The 19094-nt window shown below is 50.5% G+C and overlaps 1 protein-coding gene across 1 annotated transcript; it reads right to left on the reverse strand.

Annotated features, from left to right (window-relative positions):
• Nucleotides 1-292: 292 nt before the first annotated feature.
• On the reverse strand, nt 293-9736 carry ADI1 (acireductone dioxygenase 1). Its single transcript, XM_012656957.1, has 4 exons — nt 9576-9736; nt 5561-5680; nt 2302-2481; nt 293-925 (listed from the first exon to the last, which is right to left on the reverse strand). The coding sequence occupies exons 1-4, from the start codon at nt 9693-9695 to the stop codon at nt 806-808; spliced, it is 540 nt and encodes a 179-aa protein (XP_012512411.1). The 5' UTR covers nt 9696-9736; the 3' UTR covers nt 293-805.
• Nucleotides 9737-19094: the final 9358 nt, after the last annotated feature.

Genomic DNA, 19094 nt, shown 5'->3' on the forward strand with positions numbered 1-19094 from the left:
ATAAAAATCCTTGTAAAACGTAAGGGTAATTTGGGGCTTTTCTACGATTATAACAAACTAGGCGTAATTGTATCTCAGAATTGTTACGTAGAAATATAATGTACTAATTCTCTTGTTAAAATTTAAAAGCTTGATTTCAAAATGTGGAAATCTCACACCGACACAATACTAACACAGATAATACACAAGCTAATTATATACATATACCATCATGCAAAGACTCCAAACGGCTGATTTTAACAAGCAGGCGAAATGCACATGTTCTTGAATATAAGGTAACTCAAGCCGTGAGCACAAATCAAGGTGGTTCCTTTATTTTGAACGAGAAAGTGGCATAAGCAACTCAGGGTGTGCCCTAACCTGGGAGCTCCTCCTCTACACCATGCCCCACCCTGGGCGTCATTTTGGGAGAGAAAAGTGTCTTCCATCTGCTTAGCTGTGTTATCTGCTATGACACCTCCTTGCGAGGCCGGGACGGCACCCAGAGTGAGCAGCGGAGGAGCTGCGTGTGACGGGGTGAGATTCCCAGCGTGTCTGAGGCGGGCGCTTTACTAACGGGGCTACGGAACTAGTCTTGAGGGAGTGAGAAAAAATGAAGGTGACTTGCTGGCATTTCCAAGTTGCCTCCATGTAAAAATCACTTTTATAGCTCTTTCATTAAAAAATATTCTGATCAAATAATCTCGCAAAGGAAAGAAGATGATCTAGCCTCATGTCTACCGTACAAAAGCAAACACCTGATTTTCTGCTCAGTTATCGTGTTTCGGACCTTCGCACGGCACGCGCTAGTTCCCGGGGAGCGCTGCTACGCCGTCTGCGCCAGGAATTTCACGTACCGCTCCCGGGCTTCGAAATGGTCAGCCGGCCGGTTGTACGCTGTCCACACCGGCTCTCCCACAAACAGCCGCATGGCCTTCACGTAGTTCTAGAAACCAGACAAACACATCCAGCATCTCGTTAAACCAGGTGGCGTTCCACTTATCTACAATAATTTATTAACATAAATGACTGTGAATACGTCTGTTTTTATTCTGTGTCTTCACAATTCCAGGTTCCGCTGTATCCGCTGACGGGAAACCGGTGTCAGGTGTGAGGGCCGATGCCGACCAGTCCTTACACTCAGTGCGCACGCTCCCTAGAAACGCGCCCGTCATGGAAACGAGCACTATCTCCAGCCCCCCGGGGCGCTCCGCCTTCCTCTCTGTCTCCCTTGGGTACAGTTTTCTAAGAATTAGCACTAGGCCCTCGTGTCGCCGGCAGGCAGGAGTGGAAAATCTGCCGCCGTTCGTCAAGACAAAATGCACATGCCTTTTAATCCAGTTTTCACTTTCAGGAATTTTTCCTACAGAAAAATACACTTACGTACAAAATGACAAGCGTGTAGGTTATTTACTGTGGCACTGTTTACAACCGCAAAAAACAATTTACATGCCCATCATCAGGGATCATCCACTCGTGGAAGAGATGAGCGGTTAAACAAATCCGCGGGCAGCCGACAACGGAGCCCTGCGCAGCTGTACCCGGGAGAGGCTCCCTGCACACGGACACGAAACGATCCCCAAAGCTCAGCGTGCAGAAAAGCAAAATGCAACCATGTACAGCCTGCTACCTCCTGCGTAAGAAGGACAGAAAGACACTGATTCACAATCTCTTGACTACGCAGAAAGTCTCTAAAAAAACTTCTAAAAACATACTACTGTTACCTTCAGGGAGAGAAAGTGGGCGGCTGGGGAACTTTTCGCTGTGCACCCTTTCACAATTCTGGATTTTAAACCATCTGCATTTATTGTCTGCTCCAAAATGATACTTAAATCCCAGGTTCAATCCAAATCACACCCAGAGAACCCAAGAACTACCTTATTTCTGTTTTTACTGACAATCCCAGTGACGGAAGCTACTGTTACATTCTAAACGGAAATGCTCTTAAAAATGACACAGTAACAGCCCGACAGATGCCTCGCAACGGGCCCCTAGAAGTAACAGCAAAGTGCGGGTCAGAAACTCTCAACACAGGAGCGGGACCGCTGTCTGTCTGACGACAGCGGCCGTATTAACGTGAGTGCCACTGTCCGCCAGAACAAAGGTGGAGGCTGCTGGCGGCTACCATGAAATAAACAGCTGTCACCTCGGGCGTCCCAGTGACGGCTCCGGGTGATGTGTCTTTGAAGCACAAAGCCAGCACTCACAGGGTCTGTCACTGTCACGCAGCACAGCGGGCACGACGCCACGGCCAGGGGCGGTGTGGGGCGTCTCTGACATCCCCGCGCAGGTCAGACTGGAAGGCAAGCCCGCAGCTCCTACCTTCTCGTCCACCGTGAAGCGGTGGTAGATCCCCGCGGGGAGCGTTATCATGTCTCCCTTCTCCATGGAGATCCGGATCCACTTGTCCTCCGCGTCTCGCACGTCGAAGTACCCGCTGCCGTCCAGGATGTAGCGGATCTCATCATCCAGGTGCAAATGCTCCTCGTAAAACATCTTGATCTGGCGCAGGAGGGATATTGCTGTGAGTCTCCCGGAGACCAGTCGCGCAAAGTAGCCCAGGTCCCCCAGCACCGAGCCTTCGACAACCAGAACAGAGGGGAATGGACCTTCTCTCTATAAAAACGGAAACTACGCTTGCTGGCAGTCATCATCACACTGAGTCCAGCGGGTGGGACTAGAATGTTTTATGAAACCTGCCAGTGATCGGGCAGGAGGAGAAAGAACGAACACTCGCATAGCACGGTGTGCCAGGCAACGTCCTAAATACGTCACTAAGCACTCACAACCCCATGAGGTAGGCACTCTCTGCCATCCCCGTTTTACAGATATGGGAATGGTGGCACAGAAAGGCTAAGTCACTGGCCCAACCTCACACAGCAAAACTGCCCCAAAGACATGTCAGCCCCACGCTTACACCCACCGTGGTGCACTGCACACAGCTCATGCTCCACAGCATGGGCAACGCAGCAAGACCCTGTCTCTCCAAAAAATGTTTTAAAAAATTTGGCCAGGCATGGTGGCTCACACCTGTAATCCTAGCACTCTGAGAGGCCGAGGTGGGAGGATCACTGGAGCTCAGAAGTTCTAGAGCAGTCTGAGCAAGAGTGAGACCCATCTCTACAAACAATAGAAAATCTAGCTGGGTGTGGTGGCATGCACCTGTAGTCCCTGCTGCTCGGGAGGCTGAGGCAGGAGAATCGCTTGAGCCCCGGAGTCTGAGGTTGCAGTGAGCCACAATGACACCACTGCACTCCAGCCCGGGCGACAGAGCAAGACCGTCTCAAAAAAAAGGAATTAGCCAGGCATGGTGGCCTATGCCTGCAGACCTACGTACTCAGAAGGCTGGGCCAGGAGTATCGCTTGAGCCCAGGAGTTCGAGGGTAAAGTGAGCTATTATTGAGCCACTGCACTCCAGCCTGGTGACAGAGTAAGACCTTGTCTCAAAAAAAAAAAAGTAAAATAAAATCTTTTATTTTCTTTATTCCTCGTGGATCTAATAGATAACTGTATACTCAAAGTAATGATAGTAACAACATATTGGGTGATTATGACATGTAGATAGTGAAATAAATGACAGCAACGCTCTAAAGCTGTGGCCCCGACCCCCAGGACGTAGACAGGGACCAGTCCGTAGCCTGTTAGGGACCAAGCCACAGAGCTGGGTGCCCCTCACACCCCCAGTCCATGGAAAAACTGTCTTCCATGAAATCAACCAGTCCCTGGTGCCAAAAGGGTGGGGGCCGCTGCTCTGAGGGCAAGAGGGAGGAGCTGGTACTACCCAGGCACTGGGCAAACAAACATACATTGCAAACTCTAAGCAACCACTAAAACATTTTTTAGATGATAAGCTAAGAGCGGAGAAAAGAGAATTATATAAAATGCTCAAATAAAGCCAGACAAGGCAGAAAAAGGGAAGAATATTAAAAAAAAAAACAACAACAAAGAACAACGGATAGAAAACAGTTACAAATACAGTAGCTATTAAATCAACGATATTAATAATCCACTGAAATGTGAATGACTGAAATACACCAAGAAACCCACTTTAAATACAAAGACACAAACGGTTTAAAGGAAGGGATGGGGGAAGACACACCACGTCAACACCAATCCGAAGAAAGCTGAGGAGCTGCATTAACTCAAACAGGGAAGAGCACCAGGGACGAAGGGGACGTCATGTAATGACAGAAGGGCCAATTCTCCAAGAGGACGTGACAGTCTCTACCACGTACACATCTGACATCAGAGCATCCAAACACGACAGAACTGCGTGCAGAAACAGACAAGCCCACTGCTTGTTTGTTTGTTTTAATTTATTTAGAGACAGGATCTTGCTCTGTCGCCCAGGCTGGAGTGCAGTGGTGTCATCACAGCTCACTGCAGCCTCCAACTCCTAAGACCAAGCGATCCTCCTGCCCCTGCCTCCCAAGGGCTGGGATTACCAGCATGAGCCACCAGGCCCAAATGCGCTATTATAGCTGGAGACTGCGGCACCCACCATCAGTAACTGACGGATCCAGCAAGCAGAACATCAGTAAGGACACAGCTGGCCCGAACAGCACCGTCAACCAACCGGTCCTGCCTAATTGACACTCACAGACCACTCCGTCCAGCGACAGCACAGCACATGTTCGTCCCGAGCTCACACGCGACGTTCACCAGGACGGACAGCATGCGCGGCCACAGCAAATCTCGGCACGTTTACAAGGACTCAGATCAGACCACGTGTATTCTGACTACAGTGGCATTACATTAGAAACCAATAAAAGGAAAATCTCTAGAAAAAAATCCCCAACTAATTGGAAACTACCACGTATCTTCTAAAAAAAAAAAAAAACCCTGCATAAGCCAAAGATAAAATCAAAAAGGAAATCAGAAAGTATCTTGAACTGAATGAAAATAAAAACAGAACACATCCAAATCCGCATGATGCCACCGAAGCAGGACTCAGAGGAAACCAACAGCACAGAGCAGCTCTCCTAAAAAAGGATTCGAGTGAGTGACCTCAGCTTCTACCTCAAGAAAACAGAGAAAGAACAGCAAAATCAAACCCAAAGTCCATATGAGAAGACAAATAATAAAGAGCAGAAACCAGTGAAATAAAAATAGAAAAAGGGAGAAAATCAATAAAACCAAAATTTCTCTGAGAGAATCAATAATGTCGGAAGGAGAGAGGACACACGTTTCCACGCCAGGAAGAGGAGGACAGCACCGTATGCGCCACAGAGGTCAAAAGGACGACAGGGATATTCCCAATAACTTGCCGGCAGAAAACCTGACAACTCCCATGAAAGGACAAATGTCCCGAAAGACACAAACTACCAAAGTGCACTGAAGAAGCAGATCACATGAATAGCCCTGTATCTCTTATAGAAATTGAATTTATAGTTAAAAACCTTCCCATGCAGAAAACCCAAGCCCAGATGGCGTCGCTGGTGAAACGTAAGGAAAAATAACGCTCCATATACTAAACACAACTGGGGAGGGCCACATCCCAGCGCATCCATGAGGCGGCATCATCTGACCAAAATCCAGGCGAGGACGTGACCCCCTTCCCAGGTACCCGGGGCTCCCGCACCTTTTCTTCGTAGTTTGGGAGCTTGTCTCTGGTTATGGTTATGATGTCCATCCACGAGTAGTTTCTCTCTCTCCGAATCTTTTCTAATTCCGGGTCATTCTCGTACTTGTCGGCGTCCAGCTACAGGAGTTGGAACAACAGAAGGATTAATACGAGACGTGGAAACATTCTCTTTCTGGGTCTCCAGTACGACTACGCTCCAAACGTACCGTGTGTCCCCTTGTCACCTCCAGACTCCTCCTCCTCCACCTCCTCTCCACTTCCTTCAGTGGACGTCCCAAGCCCCAAACACCAGCTACAAGTAACGTTCTGTTTGATTTCTACCTCCCTGCCCTGCTACAGTCCTTCCTGGGGGACTCTTTCATATTTTGAGGTGACATTCTCATTGCCTCAAGTCTGTCCAATCAGTCCACAGGTCCCTCCCTGTGTCCTGTTTCTCTGCCACCATCCCCCTCGGTGGGTCTCACTGATCCTCTCTGGCAGTGGTGCCCAACCTTTCTGGCACCAGGGACCAGTTTCATGGGAGACCGTTTTTCCATGGATGGGGGTGTGGCGGGATGGTTTGGGATGACTCAAGTGCATTACATTTGTTATGTGCATTGTTCCTATCACTGTTACATTGTAATATATAATGAAATAATTATACAACTCACCATGATGCAGACTCAGTGGGAGCCCTGAGCTTGTTTCCTGCAACTAGACAGTCCCATCTGGGGGAGATGGGAGACGATGACTGATCTGACAGGAGGCGGAGCTCAGGCGGTGATGCAAGCGATGGGGAGCGGCCATAAATACAGACGAAGCTTTGGTGGCTCGGCCCACTCCCAGCACCCTCCTCCGCCCCCTCACCTCCTGCTGTGTGGCCCGGTGGTTCCTAAAAGGCCACAGACCGGTACCACAGCTCTATGGCATATCTTTGGTCATCGTGTTTTCCTGGGCCAAAATGTCTCATGCCTCACATGAGAACTCAAGTTCAACGGGCTGGAATGCGATATCTTTTATAATCTGGCCCCAGTTGACTTTTCTACTTCTATCTGTCCCTAGTCCCCTATTTTTAAAGAAATCTACATTCTAAACCAGCTAGGATGATTCGCTACTCTTACAGCTATCTGACACCTCACATTCCCACACCCTTACTCGCAACAGCTTTCTATGCCGGAAACGCCCACTCACCACTCTCATTTATCACAGTCCTTTCTGTTCCTTAAGGCTCGATTTTAACGCTGCCTTCTTCGTGAAGCACTTCCCTAGAGCCCCAGAGACAGTTAATCTGAACTCCTATGTAAAAGTACTGGCAATGAATTTAGCATACCTTTTGTTTTGCAATAAAATGCACATTTTATCACCACTACTGAACAACAAACTCCAGAATATCTCAAAGCTCTAGTTATCAATATATTATTTTCTACGAAGATGACTCCAAAAATGAGCAAACCCACTGCATGATATGTACGTGGCACTATTTGCTATGGTCTGAACGTGTCTCCCCCTACCCCACCCCATTCATATGTTGAAACTCAACACCAATGCGACAGTATTCCGAAGGCGGCCTTTAGGGGGTGATTAAGTCATGAGGGCCAAGCCCTCATTTATGGGATTTGTGACCTCATAAAAGAGGTGCAAGGCCAGGTGAGGACACAGCAAGGAAGCAGCCGTCTATGAGGAGCGGGTCCTCACCAGATACGGAATCTGCCAGCACCTTGATCTTGGGCCTCCCAGCCTCTAGAACTGTAAGAAATAAATTTCTGTTGTTTACAAATTACCCAGTCTCAGGTACTTTTGTTATAGCAGCAGGAATAGACTGCGACACTATTGCAAACTAAAACCATCTTACTTCCAACTGTGTGTGTGTGCGTATGAGAAACAGCTGTCTGTCACACTGCTGTGTCGCTAATAACAGATAAGCAAACATGCTCCCCTCTGTCCCCACCATTAAACACAATTTATAGGAGGCCTGTTGTTCTGGACCGAGCTCCTACACTGGGCCCAGCTGACCAGACCAAACCAACATGGAGTCGCTTGTGCCAAATGCCACATAGTCCAACTGAAGCTTTAAGGCAACAGGGAGATCCCCAAACACACCAAATTTTCCTGAAAACAGGAGATTCCAGTCTACCTGAGTGAGCGTAACAAGGAAGTCCCTTCTGCTTTAGCCCTTACCAGGAAAAGTAACCTGAACTGGTGAAGCAACTTGATGTTAACCAATCAGTTTTTCCTATGGTTGTTTCTTTGGGGTTTTCTGTTCTTTTTTGTGGTTGTTTCTTTGTTCCCACCCTACAAAACTCACTGTCCTGCTACTGCCCAGTGGAGCTCTCATTTTATTTTGTACAAGAGAGGCTGCCCAGATTCATGAATTGAGAATAAAAGCCAATTAGACCTTTAATGAAATGTGTTGTGATTTTGTCTTTTGACACCACTGATCCAGAATGGTCATTAAGAAAGCATGCAAAAATACACAGGACACCAAAACCACAGAGCACACAATTTCGGCCAGGCGCGGTGGCTCACGCCTGTAATCCTAGCACTCTGGGAGGCTGAGGGGGAAGGATCACTTGAGGTCAGGAGTTCAAGACCAGCCTGAGCAAGAGCGAGACCCCGTCTCTACTAAAAATAAAAAAAACTTAGCCGGGCACGGGGTGCATGCCTGTAGTCCCAGCTACTCAGGAGGCTGAGGCAGGAGGATCACTTGAGCCCAGGAGTTTGAGGTTGCTGTGAGCTAGGCTGATGCCACGGCACTCTAGCCTGGGCAACAGAGTGAGACTCTGTCTCAAAAAAAAAAAAAGTGGGATAAAATAAATAAACCAAAATATACTATTTAAAATTAGTCTTATTTGACTCTTTGGCTACATTCAGAAGTCTACCTATAATCTCGTTCTTAAACTGTCAAATACACAATGAAACTTGTGATGTGCATTAATTTGAACCCTCTAGTTTTTGGATTGTGGATACATTAACTTCATTATAAATCAATACTTATTTTCCTCTCATAATAGAAACTATAAGCCACTTGAGTGCTTTGAAGACGGTACCTTCCAGTAGGTTAGGTGTTAAATCTTAACCCAGGAAAAGACAAATACAAAGTGAAAACGAACACGCATGCCCCTTCACAGACTGGCATCTGCAAAGCAGAGGTAAGTCCCTCCACCACACAAAGTGTACCAAGGACGCTGTCACTCCCCTCTTCTGCCACCTAAGCGGGACCAGGTATCTCTAAGGATGTTACCTGCAGTACCCTACGATCCCCCGAAGGGAGCAGCGCTGGCCCCAGGGTAGCTGTGTATTGATCCAGTCACTCCTGAACCAGGCCTCACCTGTCCTCCCCCGTGATAAACCTGTTATCTCACAGCTATTGGAAAACAAACAAGCTCATCAGGCCCAAGGCTGTGCAAACGCGGGAAGGACACCAGGCCAGGGCCTGCGCGGCCGCTGACCCCGCCCCACCCGGGACCGGCCCAGAGCGATGTCTCCAGGAAGGGACGCTCGCCGCCCAGGCCCCTAACTCGGCCTGCCGGGAGACCCCGAACACCCGCCTGGTGAGGGGCCAGGCCACTCCCTGCCAGGACAGGGACCCAGGATACTTAAACGAGGGAGACCAGGCGGGCGGCAGGCGTCGGACCAGCCCAAGGACCCCGCAACCTGGACCCTCCCCAGGAGCTGGCGGCCCCGGAGCTGAGCATGCGCAGAGATCCGCGCCAAGACCACCTGGGCCACTACTGAGCATGCGCAGCACAGCCCGGGCGCCGGGGCACGACAGCCCAGCCCACTACTGAGCATGCGTAGCACACCCTCGGGCGCTGGGGCCGCGACCCTCCAGCTCACTACTGAGCATGCGCAGGACACCCCGGGCCGGCCAGGCAATGGGGCCGCGAGCACCCAGCCCCCTACTGAGCATGCGCAGCACACCCGGCTCCGGGAGCCGGGACCACCTAGCCATTGCTAAGCAGGCGCAGCACGCCTGGGCGCCAGGCCGCGGGGCCAGCCCGGAGCAGTCTTGGGCTGTGCGCAGCCCGCGTACCTTCCAGTAGAGCACGCCGAGCCGGCGCAGCTGCTCCAGGCCCACCGGGAGGCCGTGCTCGGGGCGGTGGGGCAGCCGGGGGTCGTCGGGGCGGTCGTCCATGTACCAGGCCTGCACCATGGTCGCGCCTGGGGCCCGCGAGTGCTGGCGGGCGGGCGAAGGGCTCCCTTATGGGGCGGAGCAGCCCGGCCCGTGACTGGGCGGCTCGGTGGGCGGCGGCCCGGGCGGGGCGAAGCTGGGCGGACCCGCACCGCGTCGTCGTGAGGCGGGGGCGTTGGGGGTCCGCGCAGCCCTGTCGTGGACACTCGAGCCCCCCCTCAGCCCCTCGTGCGACGATCGGGAGTAAACGGCGTGTTAAGCGGGGACCGCGTCGGCTGAGGAGACGACGGGGCCGCACATGCGGGAAGGAGCGCTGCGCTTCTCCTCAAGGGCCGCGGCCGCGGGGGGCGCGCGGGGGGCGCGTGAGTGCGGGTCTCCCGCCGCGGGCGAGCAGCGAGTACTCGTGCACGTGCACGTGTGCAGCTGAGCTTCGCGCCCTTCGTGGGGTCCGTTAGGAAGATGCCGGCTTAGCCTGATCCCAGCGTGGTGTCCAGTCCTCCGACGGGACAAAGGGACGCACAGGACACCGCACCCTCACTGCAGCCATCGAACGCCTGGTGGCTTTTAGCAAGGGAGGGGTGTAATGAGGGCGTCCTCCCTCCCGCCCTGTCAAGGCTGGGAACTCATTTTTGAGGTTTCTCTGGGGTCTCCTTGGCCAAGAAGGGGGTCCGTTCAGTTGGTAGGGGGCTTAGGATTTTATTTTAGTTCACAAAAGCACATGCAAACTAAAGTGACTTTGTTAACCACATGCAGCCCATATGGGGCACAGTTGTGGCTTGAAGTCAGACCAGGTCACACAGAGGACCCCAGGGATCACGTGGGACCTTTCCCTCCCCGTGCCAGTCCCCAGATTTTCGCAATATCAACAGTCTGCAGTGCTATCCTGTAACTTTTAAAACTTCCTCCTTTTTCTTCTTTTCATCCTATCTTCCTCCCCCATATACTGCAATGTATTAATATTATGTCCTAGGGAAAAAAAGCTTCCCCTTCCAAAGTCTGAATTTATTATCAATAGAGCGAATAAGAAAAAAAAAATCCAGCTGCTCCATCAGCCTAGATTTGTCTTCTAAAAGCAATCAGCTAAAAAGATCAGATTATGTCAGCCATTTCCTTAGTCTCTTTAATGAATCGAGTAACTGTAAAGCCTACAGGATTTAAATAAACTAGGGTGCTGTAAGAGAGCACAGCCCCAAAGCATACGGCCAACTCTAGAACTTAAGAAATACTGCAGAGAAAGCACACGTGCATTTCTGCTCTCTTGCTCTCGTGACTGTGCAAAGAGTGCACCCACATCCTCTTAGCTTATCCCTCCAACTCTGCACTTGACCAGTCACCGCTCCTCCTTCAAGACTCCACCTAAGACACCGTGGCCCATTTTTCTGCTGCACTAATCGCAATCCCTCACCTCACTTTCTCTCTCCCTACCCTACTCCAACGAGGCTTCCCTTTTCGGCACGCGGTCGAGACTACTCAGAAGGGGACCAAACACGACCCTGTTGCTGGATCCAACCCCTGCACTTCTGCTCTCGGCAGCAGCACGCATGGCAGGTGCCCACGCCTTTCTTGAAACGTTTTCTTCTCCTTTTCCTTCCATCTCCTGGCACGCCCCCCAAGGCCCCCACTGGCTCCTGCTGCTCTAAACCCCCACTATGTGGTGGTCTGTACCAGACTCTCCTTGTCCTGCTCTTAGCCACACACACACACCAAGTGACCTTAGTCCGTGATGTGCTGCTGACCCCTCAGCCACGGCTCCAACCTGGACCTCGTTCCAGAGCCTCAGACTTGAGATCAGCTTGTATTGCCATATAACGGCCAGTAAGTAAGTCACAGCGACACAGCCAGCACAGAACTACGATGCCCCCGACACACCCCGGCACGTTTGTCCTTTCCCATCTCAGCGAACAGCAGCACCTGCACACAGAGGCTCAATCCAGAGTCTCAACGTCTTCCTATCTTCTCTTTCCCTCACCCTGGACATCCGGTCCAATCTATCAAGTCACGTTGCTTCAAAACACACCGTGAATCCATTCACCTCTCTCCAGCCCAACTCTTCCGCGTCTCCTCTTGCCGATGGAACTGACTGCTGGAGTTGCCCCCTCTTCCACTTATGCCCAGTGCCGACCACTCTATGCAGAGCAGCCAGAGTGAACCAGGTCGTGCCTCTGCCCTGCTCCCACCCTCCTTTCTCCAGCCTGGCCCTGACCGCTGCCCGGCCCAGCTCCCTGTGCTCTGCTCTCCGGCTACTCCGGCCTTCCGGGGTCTTCGAATCTCATGCTCCTTGTCTCAGGCCTTTCCCCAGCAGTTTCCCACCTAAAATGCTCTTCCTTCCTCCAAGTGCTTTTTTCCTACACATACTTCTAATTTCAGCTCAATATCCGCTCCTTAGAGAACCTCTGATCACTCCCTACACAACTAGGTGACATCTCCCTGTTAGATACTTCTGTGGGGCTCGTTGGAGTTTGTAATGATTTATTGGACTGATGTCGCTTCGCCATAGGACCGACAACCCCATGTTTGTGGTACTTGCTGACCGAATGAATTTGTCTGTATTGCTGAGTACGACACATACCTTGAGATCAGAGGGTGTGTTTTGTTAGTCTTCAGTGCCTGGTACAGAGCAGACAATTTTTTTAAAAGAGTTTGTTGAATGAAAATTGAGCCAGGCAGGTGGTGTGCGCCTGTGATCCCCCACTCGGGAGGCTGAGGTGGGAAGACTGCTTGAGCCCAGGAGATTGAGACGAGCCTGGGCAACATGGTGAGACCCTGTCCCATGAAAAAAAGAAAGAAAATTGAAGAGATGGGATGAGAAACACTCCAAATAGTCTTCACAACATGCCGTAACTGCCCTCCTATCTCATATCTAGTGCTTCTTTTGTCATTCCCTAGAACAGTAATAGAAACAACAATAATAGCGACGTGTGCTAGGTGGTGTTTTAAAGACTGTGTGTATATTATTCCGTCAACTCCTGACGGCCCTGTGAGGTTGGTACTGCTTATTACCCCATTTTAAAGATGAGACAGTTGAGGTGCAGAGAGCTTAAGCAACTCACGGTCACATGGCCAGGAAGTGACAAAGCTGGATTTGAACCTAGGGCACCTAGCCCTACACTGCGCATACGTTACTGCTAAAATGCAGTGCAAGCAGTGACACAGGTTTCATTCACTTGTAGCATCAACATCTGGAATCGCCTGAGTGTTTCCAGGTCCCCACTCGGCTGCAGCAGCACACACAGTTGTGTCGCCACCAGTTCTTGGCCTCTATGTTCAGTAGATGACTTTTTTACACTGGGGAGGCAGGAGGGGAGAAGTTTCATGCCATAAAGAACATACGTTAGGCCCCGTGTGGTGGCTTACACCTGTAATCCCAGTATTCTGGGAGGCTGGGTGAGAAGATCGCTTGAGGCCAGGAGTTCGAGACCAACCTGAGCAACATTGCAAGACCTTGTCTCTACAAAGAAACAGAAAAATTAGCCAGGCATGGTGGCATGCACTCATAGTCCCAACTTCTCGGGAGGCTGAGACAGGAGGATCGCTTGAGTCCAGGAGTTTGAGGTTGCAGTGAGCTATGATGGCAGCACTGTGCTCTAGTGACAGAGTGACGCCCTGTCTCAAAAAAACAAAAACAACAACAAAAACCCATACTTTAGAAAAGCAACGTGATTAAGATGCCCTGAAGAGTTGTCAAGGAAACCCTGCGCCTGCTGCCAGCACCATCCAAGCAGGCAGTCAGATGAGAACAGCACTCATCATTTCACTTGGACATTGTGGCCCAGGGGAGTCCTCCTTTGAAGGGGAGTCTTTTGAACTTGAACTATTTCTTCCAGAAGAATAGCCAGCAGCAGCCCGAGTATGTTTCCTGAACAGAATTCATCTCCCTGACGCAAGACACGTGGGAAGACTCTGCTCAGATGTTTTGAAAGGCAGATGGTCTCGGTCGCTGCAGCCCTGCGCAGACCGCTCTCCATCTCGGCCGTGTGAGGAGCACCAGCCCAGGGGCCCATCAGCAACCACTAGGGAAACCCAAGCCACAGAAACGTGGGACACGTAAATCTCTTAGGCCCTGCAGGCCAGGAGGCAAAATTGAGGATATATAGGTACTTATATAACAACCATTTTAAAATGTAAAAACCAGTTGGGTGTAGGTGCTCACACCTGTTATCCCAGCACTTTGGGAGGCCAAGGCAGGAGGATTCCTTGAGTTCAAGACCAACCTTGGCAACGTAGTTGAGACCCTGTCTCTACAAAAAAATGAAAAATTTACCAGGTATGGTGTGCGCCTGTAGTCCCAGCTACTCAGGAAGCTGAGACAGGAGGATCACTTGAGCCCAGGAGTTCGAGGTTACACTGATCAGGCCACTGCACTCCAGCCTGGGTGACAGAGTGAGACCCTGTCTCTAAAAAAATAAATAAAAATAAAATATAAAAACCGTCTTAGCTCATGGAACATACAAAACCAGGCAGCACACAGAATTTGGCTCACAGCCTGGAGTCTGCTGATCTCTGCTATGTACCAGTAACAGTATTTAAATTTTATCTGATCAAGTGTAGGTTACTTCTGGCCTCTGGAAGGAACTGTGGAGCATCTGAGGTTTTATCCTACTCGCAAGCTAACAAGTTGGCCTGCCCCAGCCTCTCGGGTGTTGGCAGAAGTCGTGAGACTCCTGGGTCGGAGACCAAGCACGGCGTGTGCGCAGGAGCACAGCAGTAGCAGTCGCTGGAGCGCCGGCGTTCGGCACGGGTTCCCGACACCAGTTCTCAGCAAGTGGAGGATGAAGAGGGGTGATCCTGCCTTCTCAGTGGGTTGCACTACAGCAGAAGAAGCTTGAGCTTGGGCACGAAAATCTCTCCTTCAAGACGACTGGTCACAATCAGGTGTGCAGTAGAAATGCTTCCTACATACTTCCCATTTGGTCACAGAGAATATTCGAAAGTGGCTACTCAAGGGTCCAGATTTTCTAACAAAATCAATCATTTTTACGCTTCATGGAGGACGTTCTTAAGAGAAACCAGGGCTTGTTTTTGTTTTTGTTGTTTCCGTGCAGGTGCGTGAAGAACACAGGGACTGGTGCGGTTTGTGCTACAGCGCGGCTCGTTTCGGGCACCGACAGCTGAGCCCATCGTGGACTCTGCCCCATTGGGCAATGTTGTCACATGAGCAAGCAGGTAGCATCCTGGCATTGCTACAAAAATGGTTTTGACTTCAAGCACCCCTACTTTAAGAACCACAGCTCTCAACTTACTGTTCAGGGTCCTTTAGGTTGCAGGTGACAGAAATCCAACAAGATGCTTAAGCAAACAAAACAAACCAAAACAAAGATATGCTGGATCGTATAACCAGGAAGGGTTAGGGCGGACCTGCTGCCTCAGCAGAACCAAGGGAGGACAACAGCTCGCTCACGCTCTCCTCTGTCTCCCTGCCTCTCTCTTTCTCCCTCCCTTCCTCCCTCTGTGTCTCCACCCTCTTTTCTCTGTGCATTGGCTTAATTCTCATCTACCATAAGGAGCTCTCTGCAAATGTCAGGAAACACACCCACCAGTAGCTCTAAAACTGTGCTTGCTTATAATTCAAGGAAAAAAGAGCTGTTTTATGTAATATCCGGATATCCAGTCTCTTGGAAGATTCCAGGTGGCCCAGCTAGAGCCACATGTCCACCCCTTAGATCTCCGTGGGAGCCAGAGGTCCAGGGCAGCGCGGCCTGGCTGGTGTCCAGCGGGGGAGGCGCTGTACTGGGCACTCATGCTGGGCAGGGGGAGGGCAGACCCACTCGGCAGATGTTCACAGCAAATGCCAAACTGCCAAGGCGTCCTGCTTTTGAGTGCATCTCTAATAGACTGATAATAAAGAGACGAGCAGAACTGCTCTCAGCCCGTCTTCAGGTCCTGCACCCCTGGGCCGTTCCCTGCAGAAACCCAGTCTGAGCAAGGCGGAGTAAACCCATAGTAAACCCAGTCCCGCGGAGGCGCCTCCGTGTGCGCCAGCTTCCCCGAGGGCCAGGAAGGAGTCCACGTCTTCCAAATGCAACAGCCCGGGCGGTGCGCCGGGGAGCTGTAGACAGTGTCAAGGGAGAATGGGCGCAACGGGTAACGGGAGACACGGCGACAGCTACAAGCCACTGAGGAGCAAGTAGCACCTGGAAACGGGTTGTTTCAGGAGCACTCAACAACAAAGAGCCAAAAATAAAACGTCCCTTTAATAAGCCTCTGAAACTTACGCTCTGTAAATAAGGGTTAACAAAAGACCCACATGATAAAAGCCAGTGAGACTGTGCTGTACAGAGCAAGTCCCGGAAGCACCGCAGGTTCCCTGGGAGATGCCTAAGATGCCGAGAGACGTTAATACATTCCTGCATCAGAGACACGCCTAATACTAAATATGAAAAAACCCTTCAGAATATTATTCAAAATTAGGCTATTAAATGTTGATAATTATTGAAGCCGGGTGAAAGAGATATTGGGACGTTCATCAAACCATTCTTTTTGTGTGTCCATTTGAAAATTTCTAATTTTTTTTTTTTTAAGAGACAGGGTCTTGCTCTGTCACCCAGGCTGGAGTGCAGTGGCATGAGCATAGCTCATGGCAGCCTTGAACTCATGGCTCAGGTGAACCCCCCACCTCACTCTCTTGAGTAGCTGGGACTACAGGCTAATTTTTCTATTTTTAGAGATGGAGTCTTGCTGTGTTGCCTAGGCTGGTCTCAAACTTCTGGCCTCAAGCGATCCTCTCACCACCAAGTCCAGCCCCCAATAATCTTTTTAAAATGTTATATCATTTATGAATCAAGAAACAACCCATCTGTGCATGTAAATTTTAATTGAAAAAAGGGAGTACAGGTCTGGATTTCTTAACAAAGAAGCAGCGTTAGAAACAGCTGCCTGGAAGCCACAGTCAGTAAAATTTTGTTCAAACTAATTGAAAGGAAAATATTTCTCTTGGTCTTAACACATCTCGGGAGTGAAGACGGGCGACAGCAGACCATTCTGGGCTCTTCTTCCTAGGAGGAAAATGCAGGCTTATTTACAGCACTGCAGTGAACCATCCCAAACCTGTGTGCTCCCAGGATGGGAATCAAACCAATAGTTTATTCCAGGGGGAGGTGGCGATCTCACTCTTCATTTGTCATCATATTCAGGATCCCACTGTCCCCAAAACACTCCAATAACACATTTCCCAAAATGTGTTCCGTGTCACCTAAACAAAACAGTTTTGAGGTTAAAAAATTTGGGGGTACTCTGCGTATACCAGCTCCATTCTGAAAAGCGATGACTTGTAATGAAGAAATGGTTTAATGGTAACAAAACGTTTTGCAATTTTGGGAGAGGCATCTCCTACTTTCAGAACTGTTCCATAGAACATTCTTTGGTAAACACTACTGTTTGGGGCGCGGGGCAGAAGCAGAAACCCAAGAAGACCAAACTAAAGTAAGTATTTGGGGATTAGACATGTTGTTGTGTGCTCGATCTTCTTAGAAATGGAAAACCCCAAGAATGTATAAATAGCAGACACGGAAACGTCAACGGTGAGGCCAGTTTTTGCTCACTGAAAGCAGACCTTTGCCCACAGCGTGGACTCTCCCCAGGCGGGCACCTGGCACTCCCGGGCCTGGCCCAGCTCCCCAGTGCAGTCCGGGTACAAACGCTGTCACGCTCCGACCTCAAAAACCCACCAGTGCGGGGTTCGCTGCCCCTTCCACGCACCCTGTCCAGAGAGCGACCCACCACCCAAGAGCTGGGGGTGACACAGCTGGTGTGGGGCAGTCGGGGAGGGAACCGGTGTCCTGAGGGGACCTGAGGGGCAGGAAGCGGCCCCCAAAGCCAGCCCCCGGCCAGCGACCCCAGCCCCTTCCCCCCGTCCCCCTCCGCATGGTCCGGCCCCCACCTGGGGTCTCTCTGCATGTCCTAATCTCTTCTTGTGAGGACACCACTCAGATTGATGAGGAGCCCCCCTGGTGACCTTATTTACCTTAATCCCCGCGTCCCCATTTGAAGACCCCATCTCCAAACAGTCCCTCTTGAAGGGACCTGGGCTTGGGGCTCCAACCTATGAGTTTGGGGGGCAGACACGCTTCCGCCCCGGACAGTAACTGTGCACGTGTCACTGAATGTCCTCTAACTCTCTCAGCAATGAGTCTCGGGTAAGAGGACCTTGACAGTCTGTCTCAGAAAAGACGTCTACTGCCCCCGCAGCGGCCCCAGCCCCGGCCGGCAGCTCATACCTGGGACCTGCGGCTCTGCCTCTGCTTCCCCGCCTGGGCCGCGCCTCCCGGGCACCTCCTGGCCTCCTGCTCGGCTGCTCCAGGAAGCACGCAGGACTCGCGCCTGCGCCTGCTTTCCGCCTGGGGCCCCTGACTCGGGGCCCAGGCTCTGGCCCTCATGGCGGGGAGGAAAGACCCTAACTTTGTCCCCCACACAGGCCTGTCTCAGTCACAGCTCCGCCCAGCAAAGACTTTACATGTGTAAGTATATATTTCTCTTCTTTTTCCTTTTTCTGTTCCTTCTCATCCTTTTCTTCCTCTTCCTTCTTTTTCAAAATTGGCATCGGACTATGCATAATGTTCAGTAACTTGCTGTTATGGACGGCACGTTTGCGTCCCCCCCAAATTCATATGGTAAAATCCTTACCCCTGAACGTGATGGTGTTAGGAGATGGGTGGGGCCTTCGGGAGGTGATGAGGTCGTGAGGCTGGAGCCCCTACGGTGGGATTAGTGCCCTGCAAAAGGGACCCAGAAAGCTCTTTCTCTCCTTGCTGCCACTGGAGGCCACAGCGGGGGCCTCTGCAAACCAGGAAGCAGCCCTCACCAGACACCGGCTCTGCCAGCACCGGATCCCACACGCCCAGCCTCCAGAACTGTGAGAAATAAATGTCTGTCTTTTCAGCCACCCTGTCGGTAGTATGTGTGTTATAGCAGACCATAGTGACCAAGACATTTGCTTTTTTTTTCATTTAACCATTTATCTCGAACACCTTTTTGTGCCAAGAAATACACATATACATCAACTCTTAGTGACTACACAGACTTCTATTGTAAGGTTGGGCCATCGTTTATTTAAATAGTCTTCTATTGTGGGTTTTTAGATTTTTACAGTTTGTAACTTTTATAAATAGTGTTTTAAAAAACATTCTTGTTCATGTGTTTTATCCACCTTTATCCAATTATTCACTTAAGATAAATTTTGAAACACATATCTATAATTGTGCAAGACAGTATCATGGAGGCCAGGTGTGGTGGCCCACACCCGTAATCCTAGCACCCTGGGAGACTGAGGCGGGAGGATCGCTTGAGGTCAAGAGTTCGAGATCAGCCTCAGCAAGAGTGAGACCCCATCTCTACTAAAAATAGAAAAAATTAGCTGGGTGACTAAAAATAGGGAAAAAAATTAGCCGAGTGTGGCAGGAGGGTCACTTGAGCCCAGGAGTTTGA

The sequence above is a fragment of the Propithecus coquereli genome, unplaced genomic scaffold, assembly GCF_000956105.1.
Source record: "Propithecus coquereli isolate 6110/MARCELLA unplaced genomic scaffold, Pcoq_1.0 Scaffold529, whole genome shotgun sequence".
Taxonomy (NCBI): Eukaryota; Metazoa; Chordata; class Mammalia; order Primates; family Indriidae; genus Propithecus; species Propithecus coquereli.

Excerpts from the sequence above, each read along its gene's own strand:
- ADI1 (XM_012656957.1), bottom strand. The coding sequence starts at position 9,695 with ATGGTGCAGGCCTGGTACATGGACGACCGCCCCGACGACCCCCGGCTG. Across the intron at positions 5,681-9,575 it reads TCGGCGTGCTCTACTGGAAG|CTGGACGCCGACAAGTACGA; the intron begins GTACGCGGGCTG and ends CAACTCCTGTAG. Across the intron at positions 2,482-5,560 it reads TCCCAAACTACGAAGAAAAG|ATCAAGATGTTTTACGAGGA; the intron begins GTGCGGGAGCCC and ends CTCCTGCGCCAG.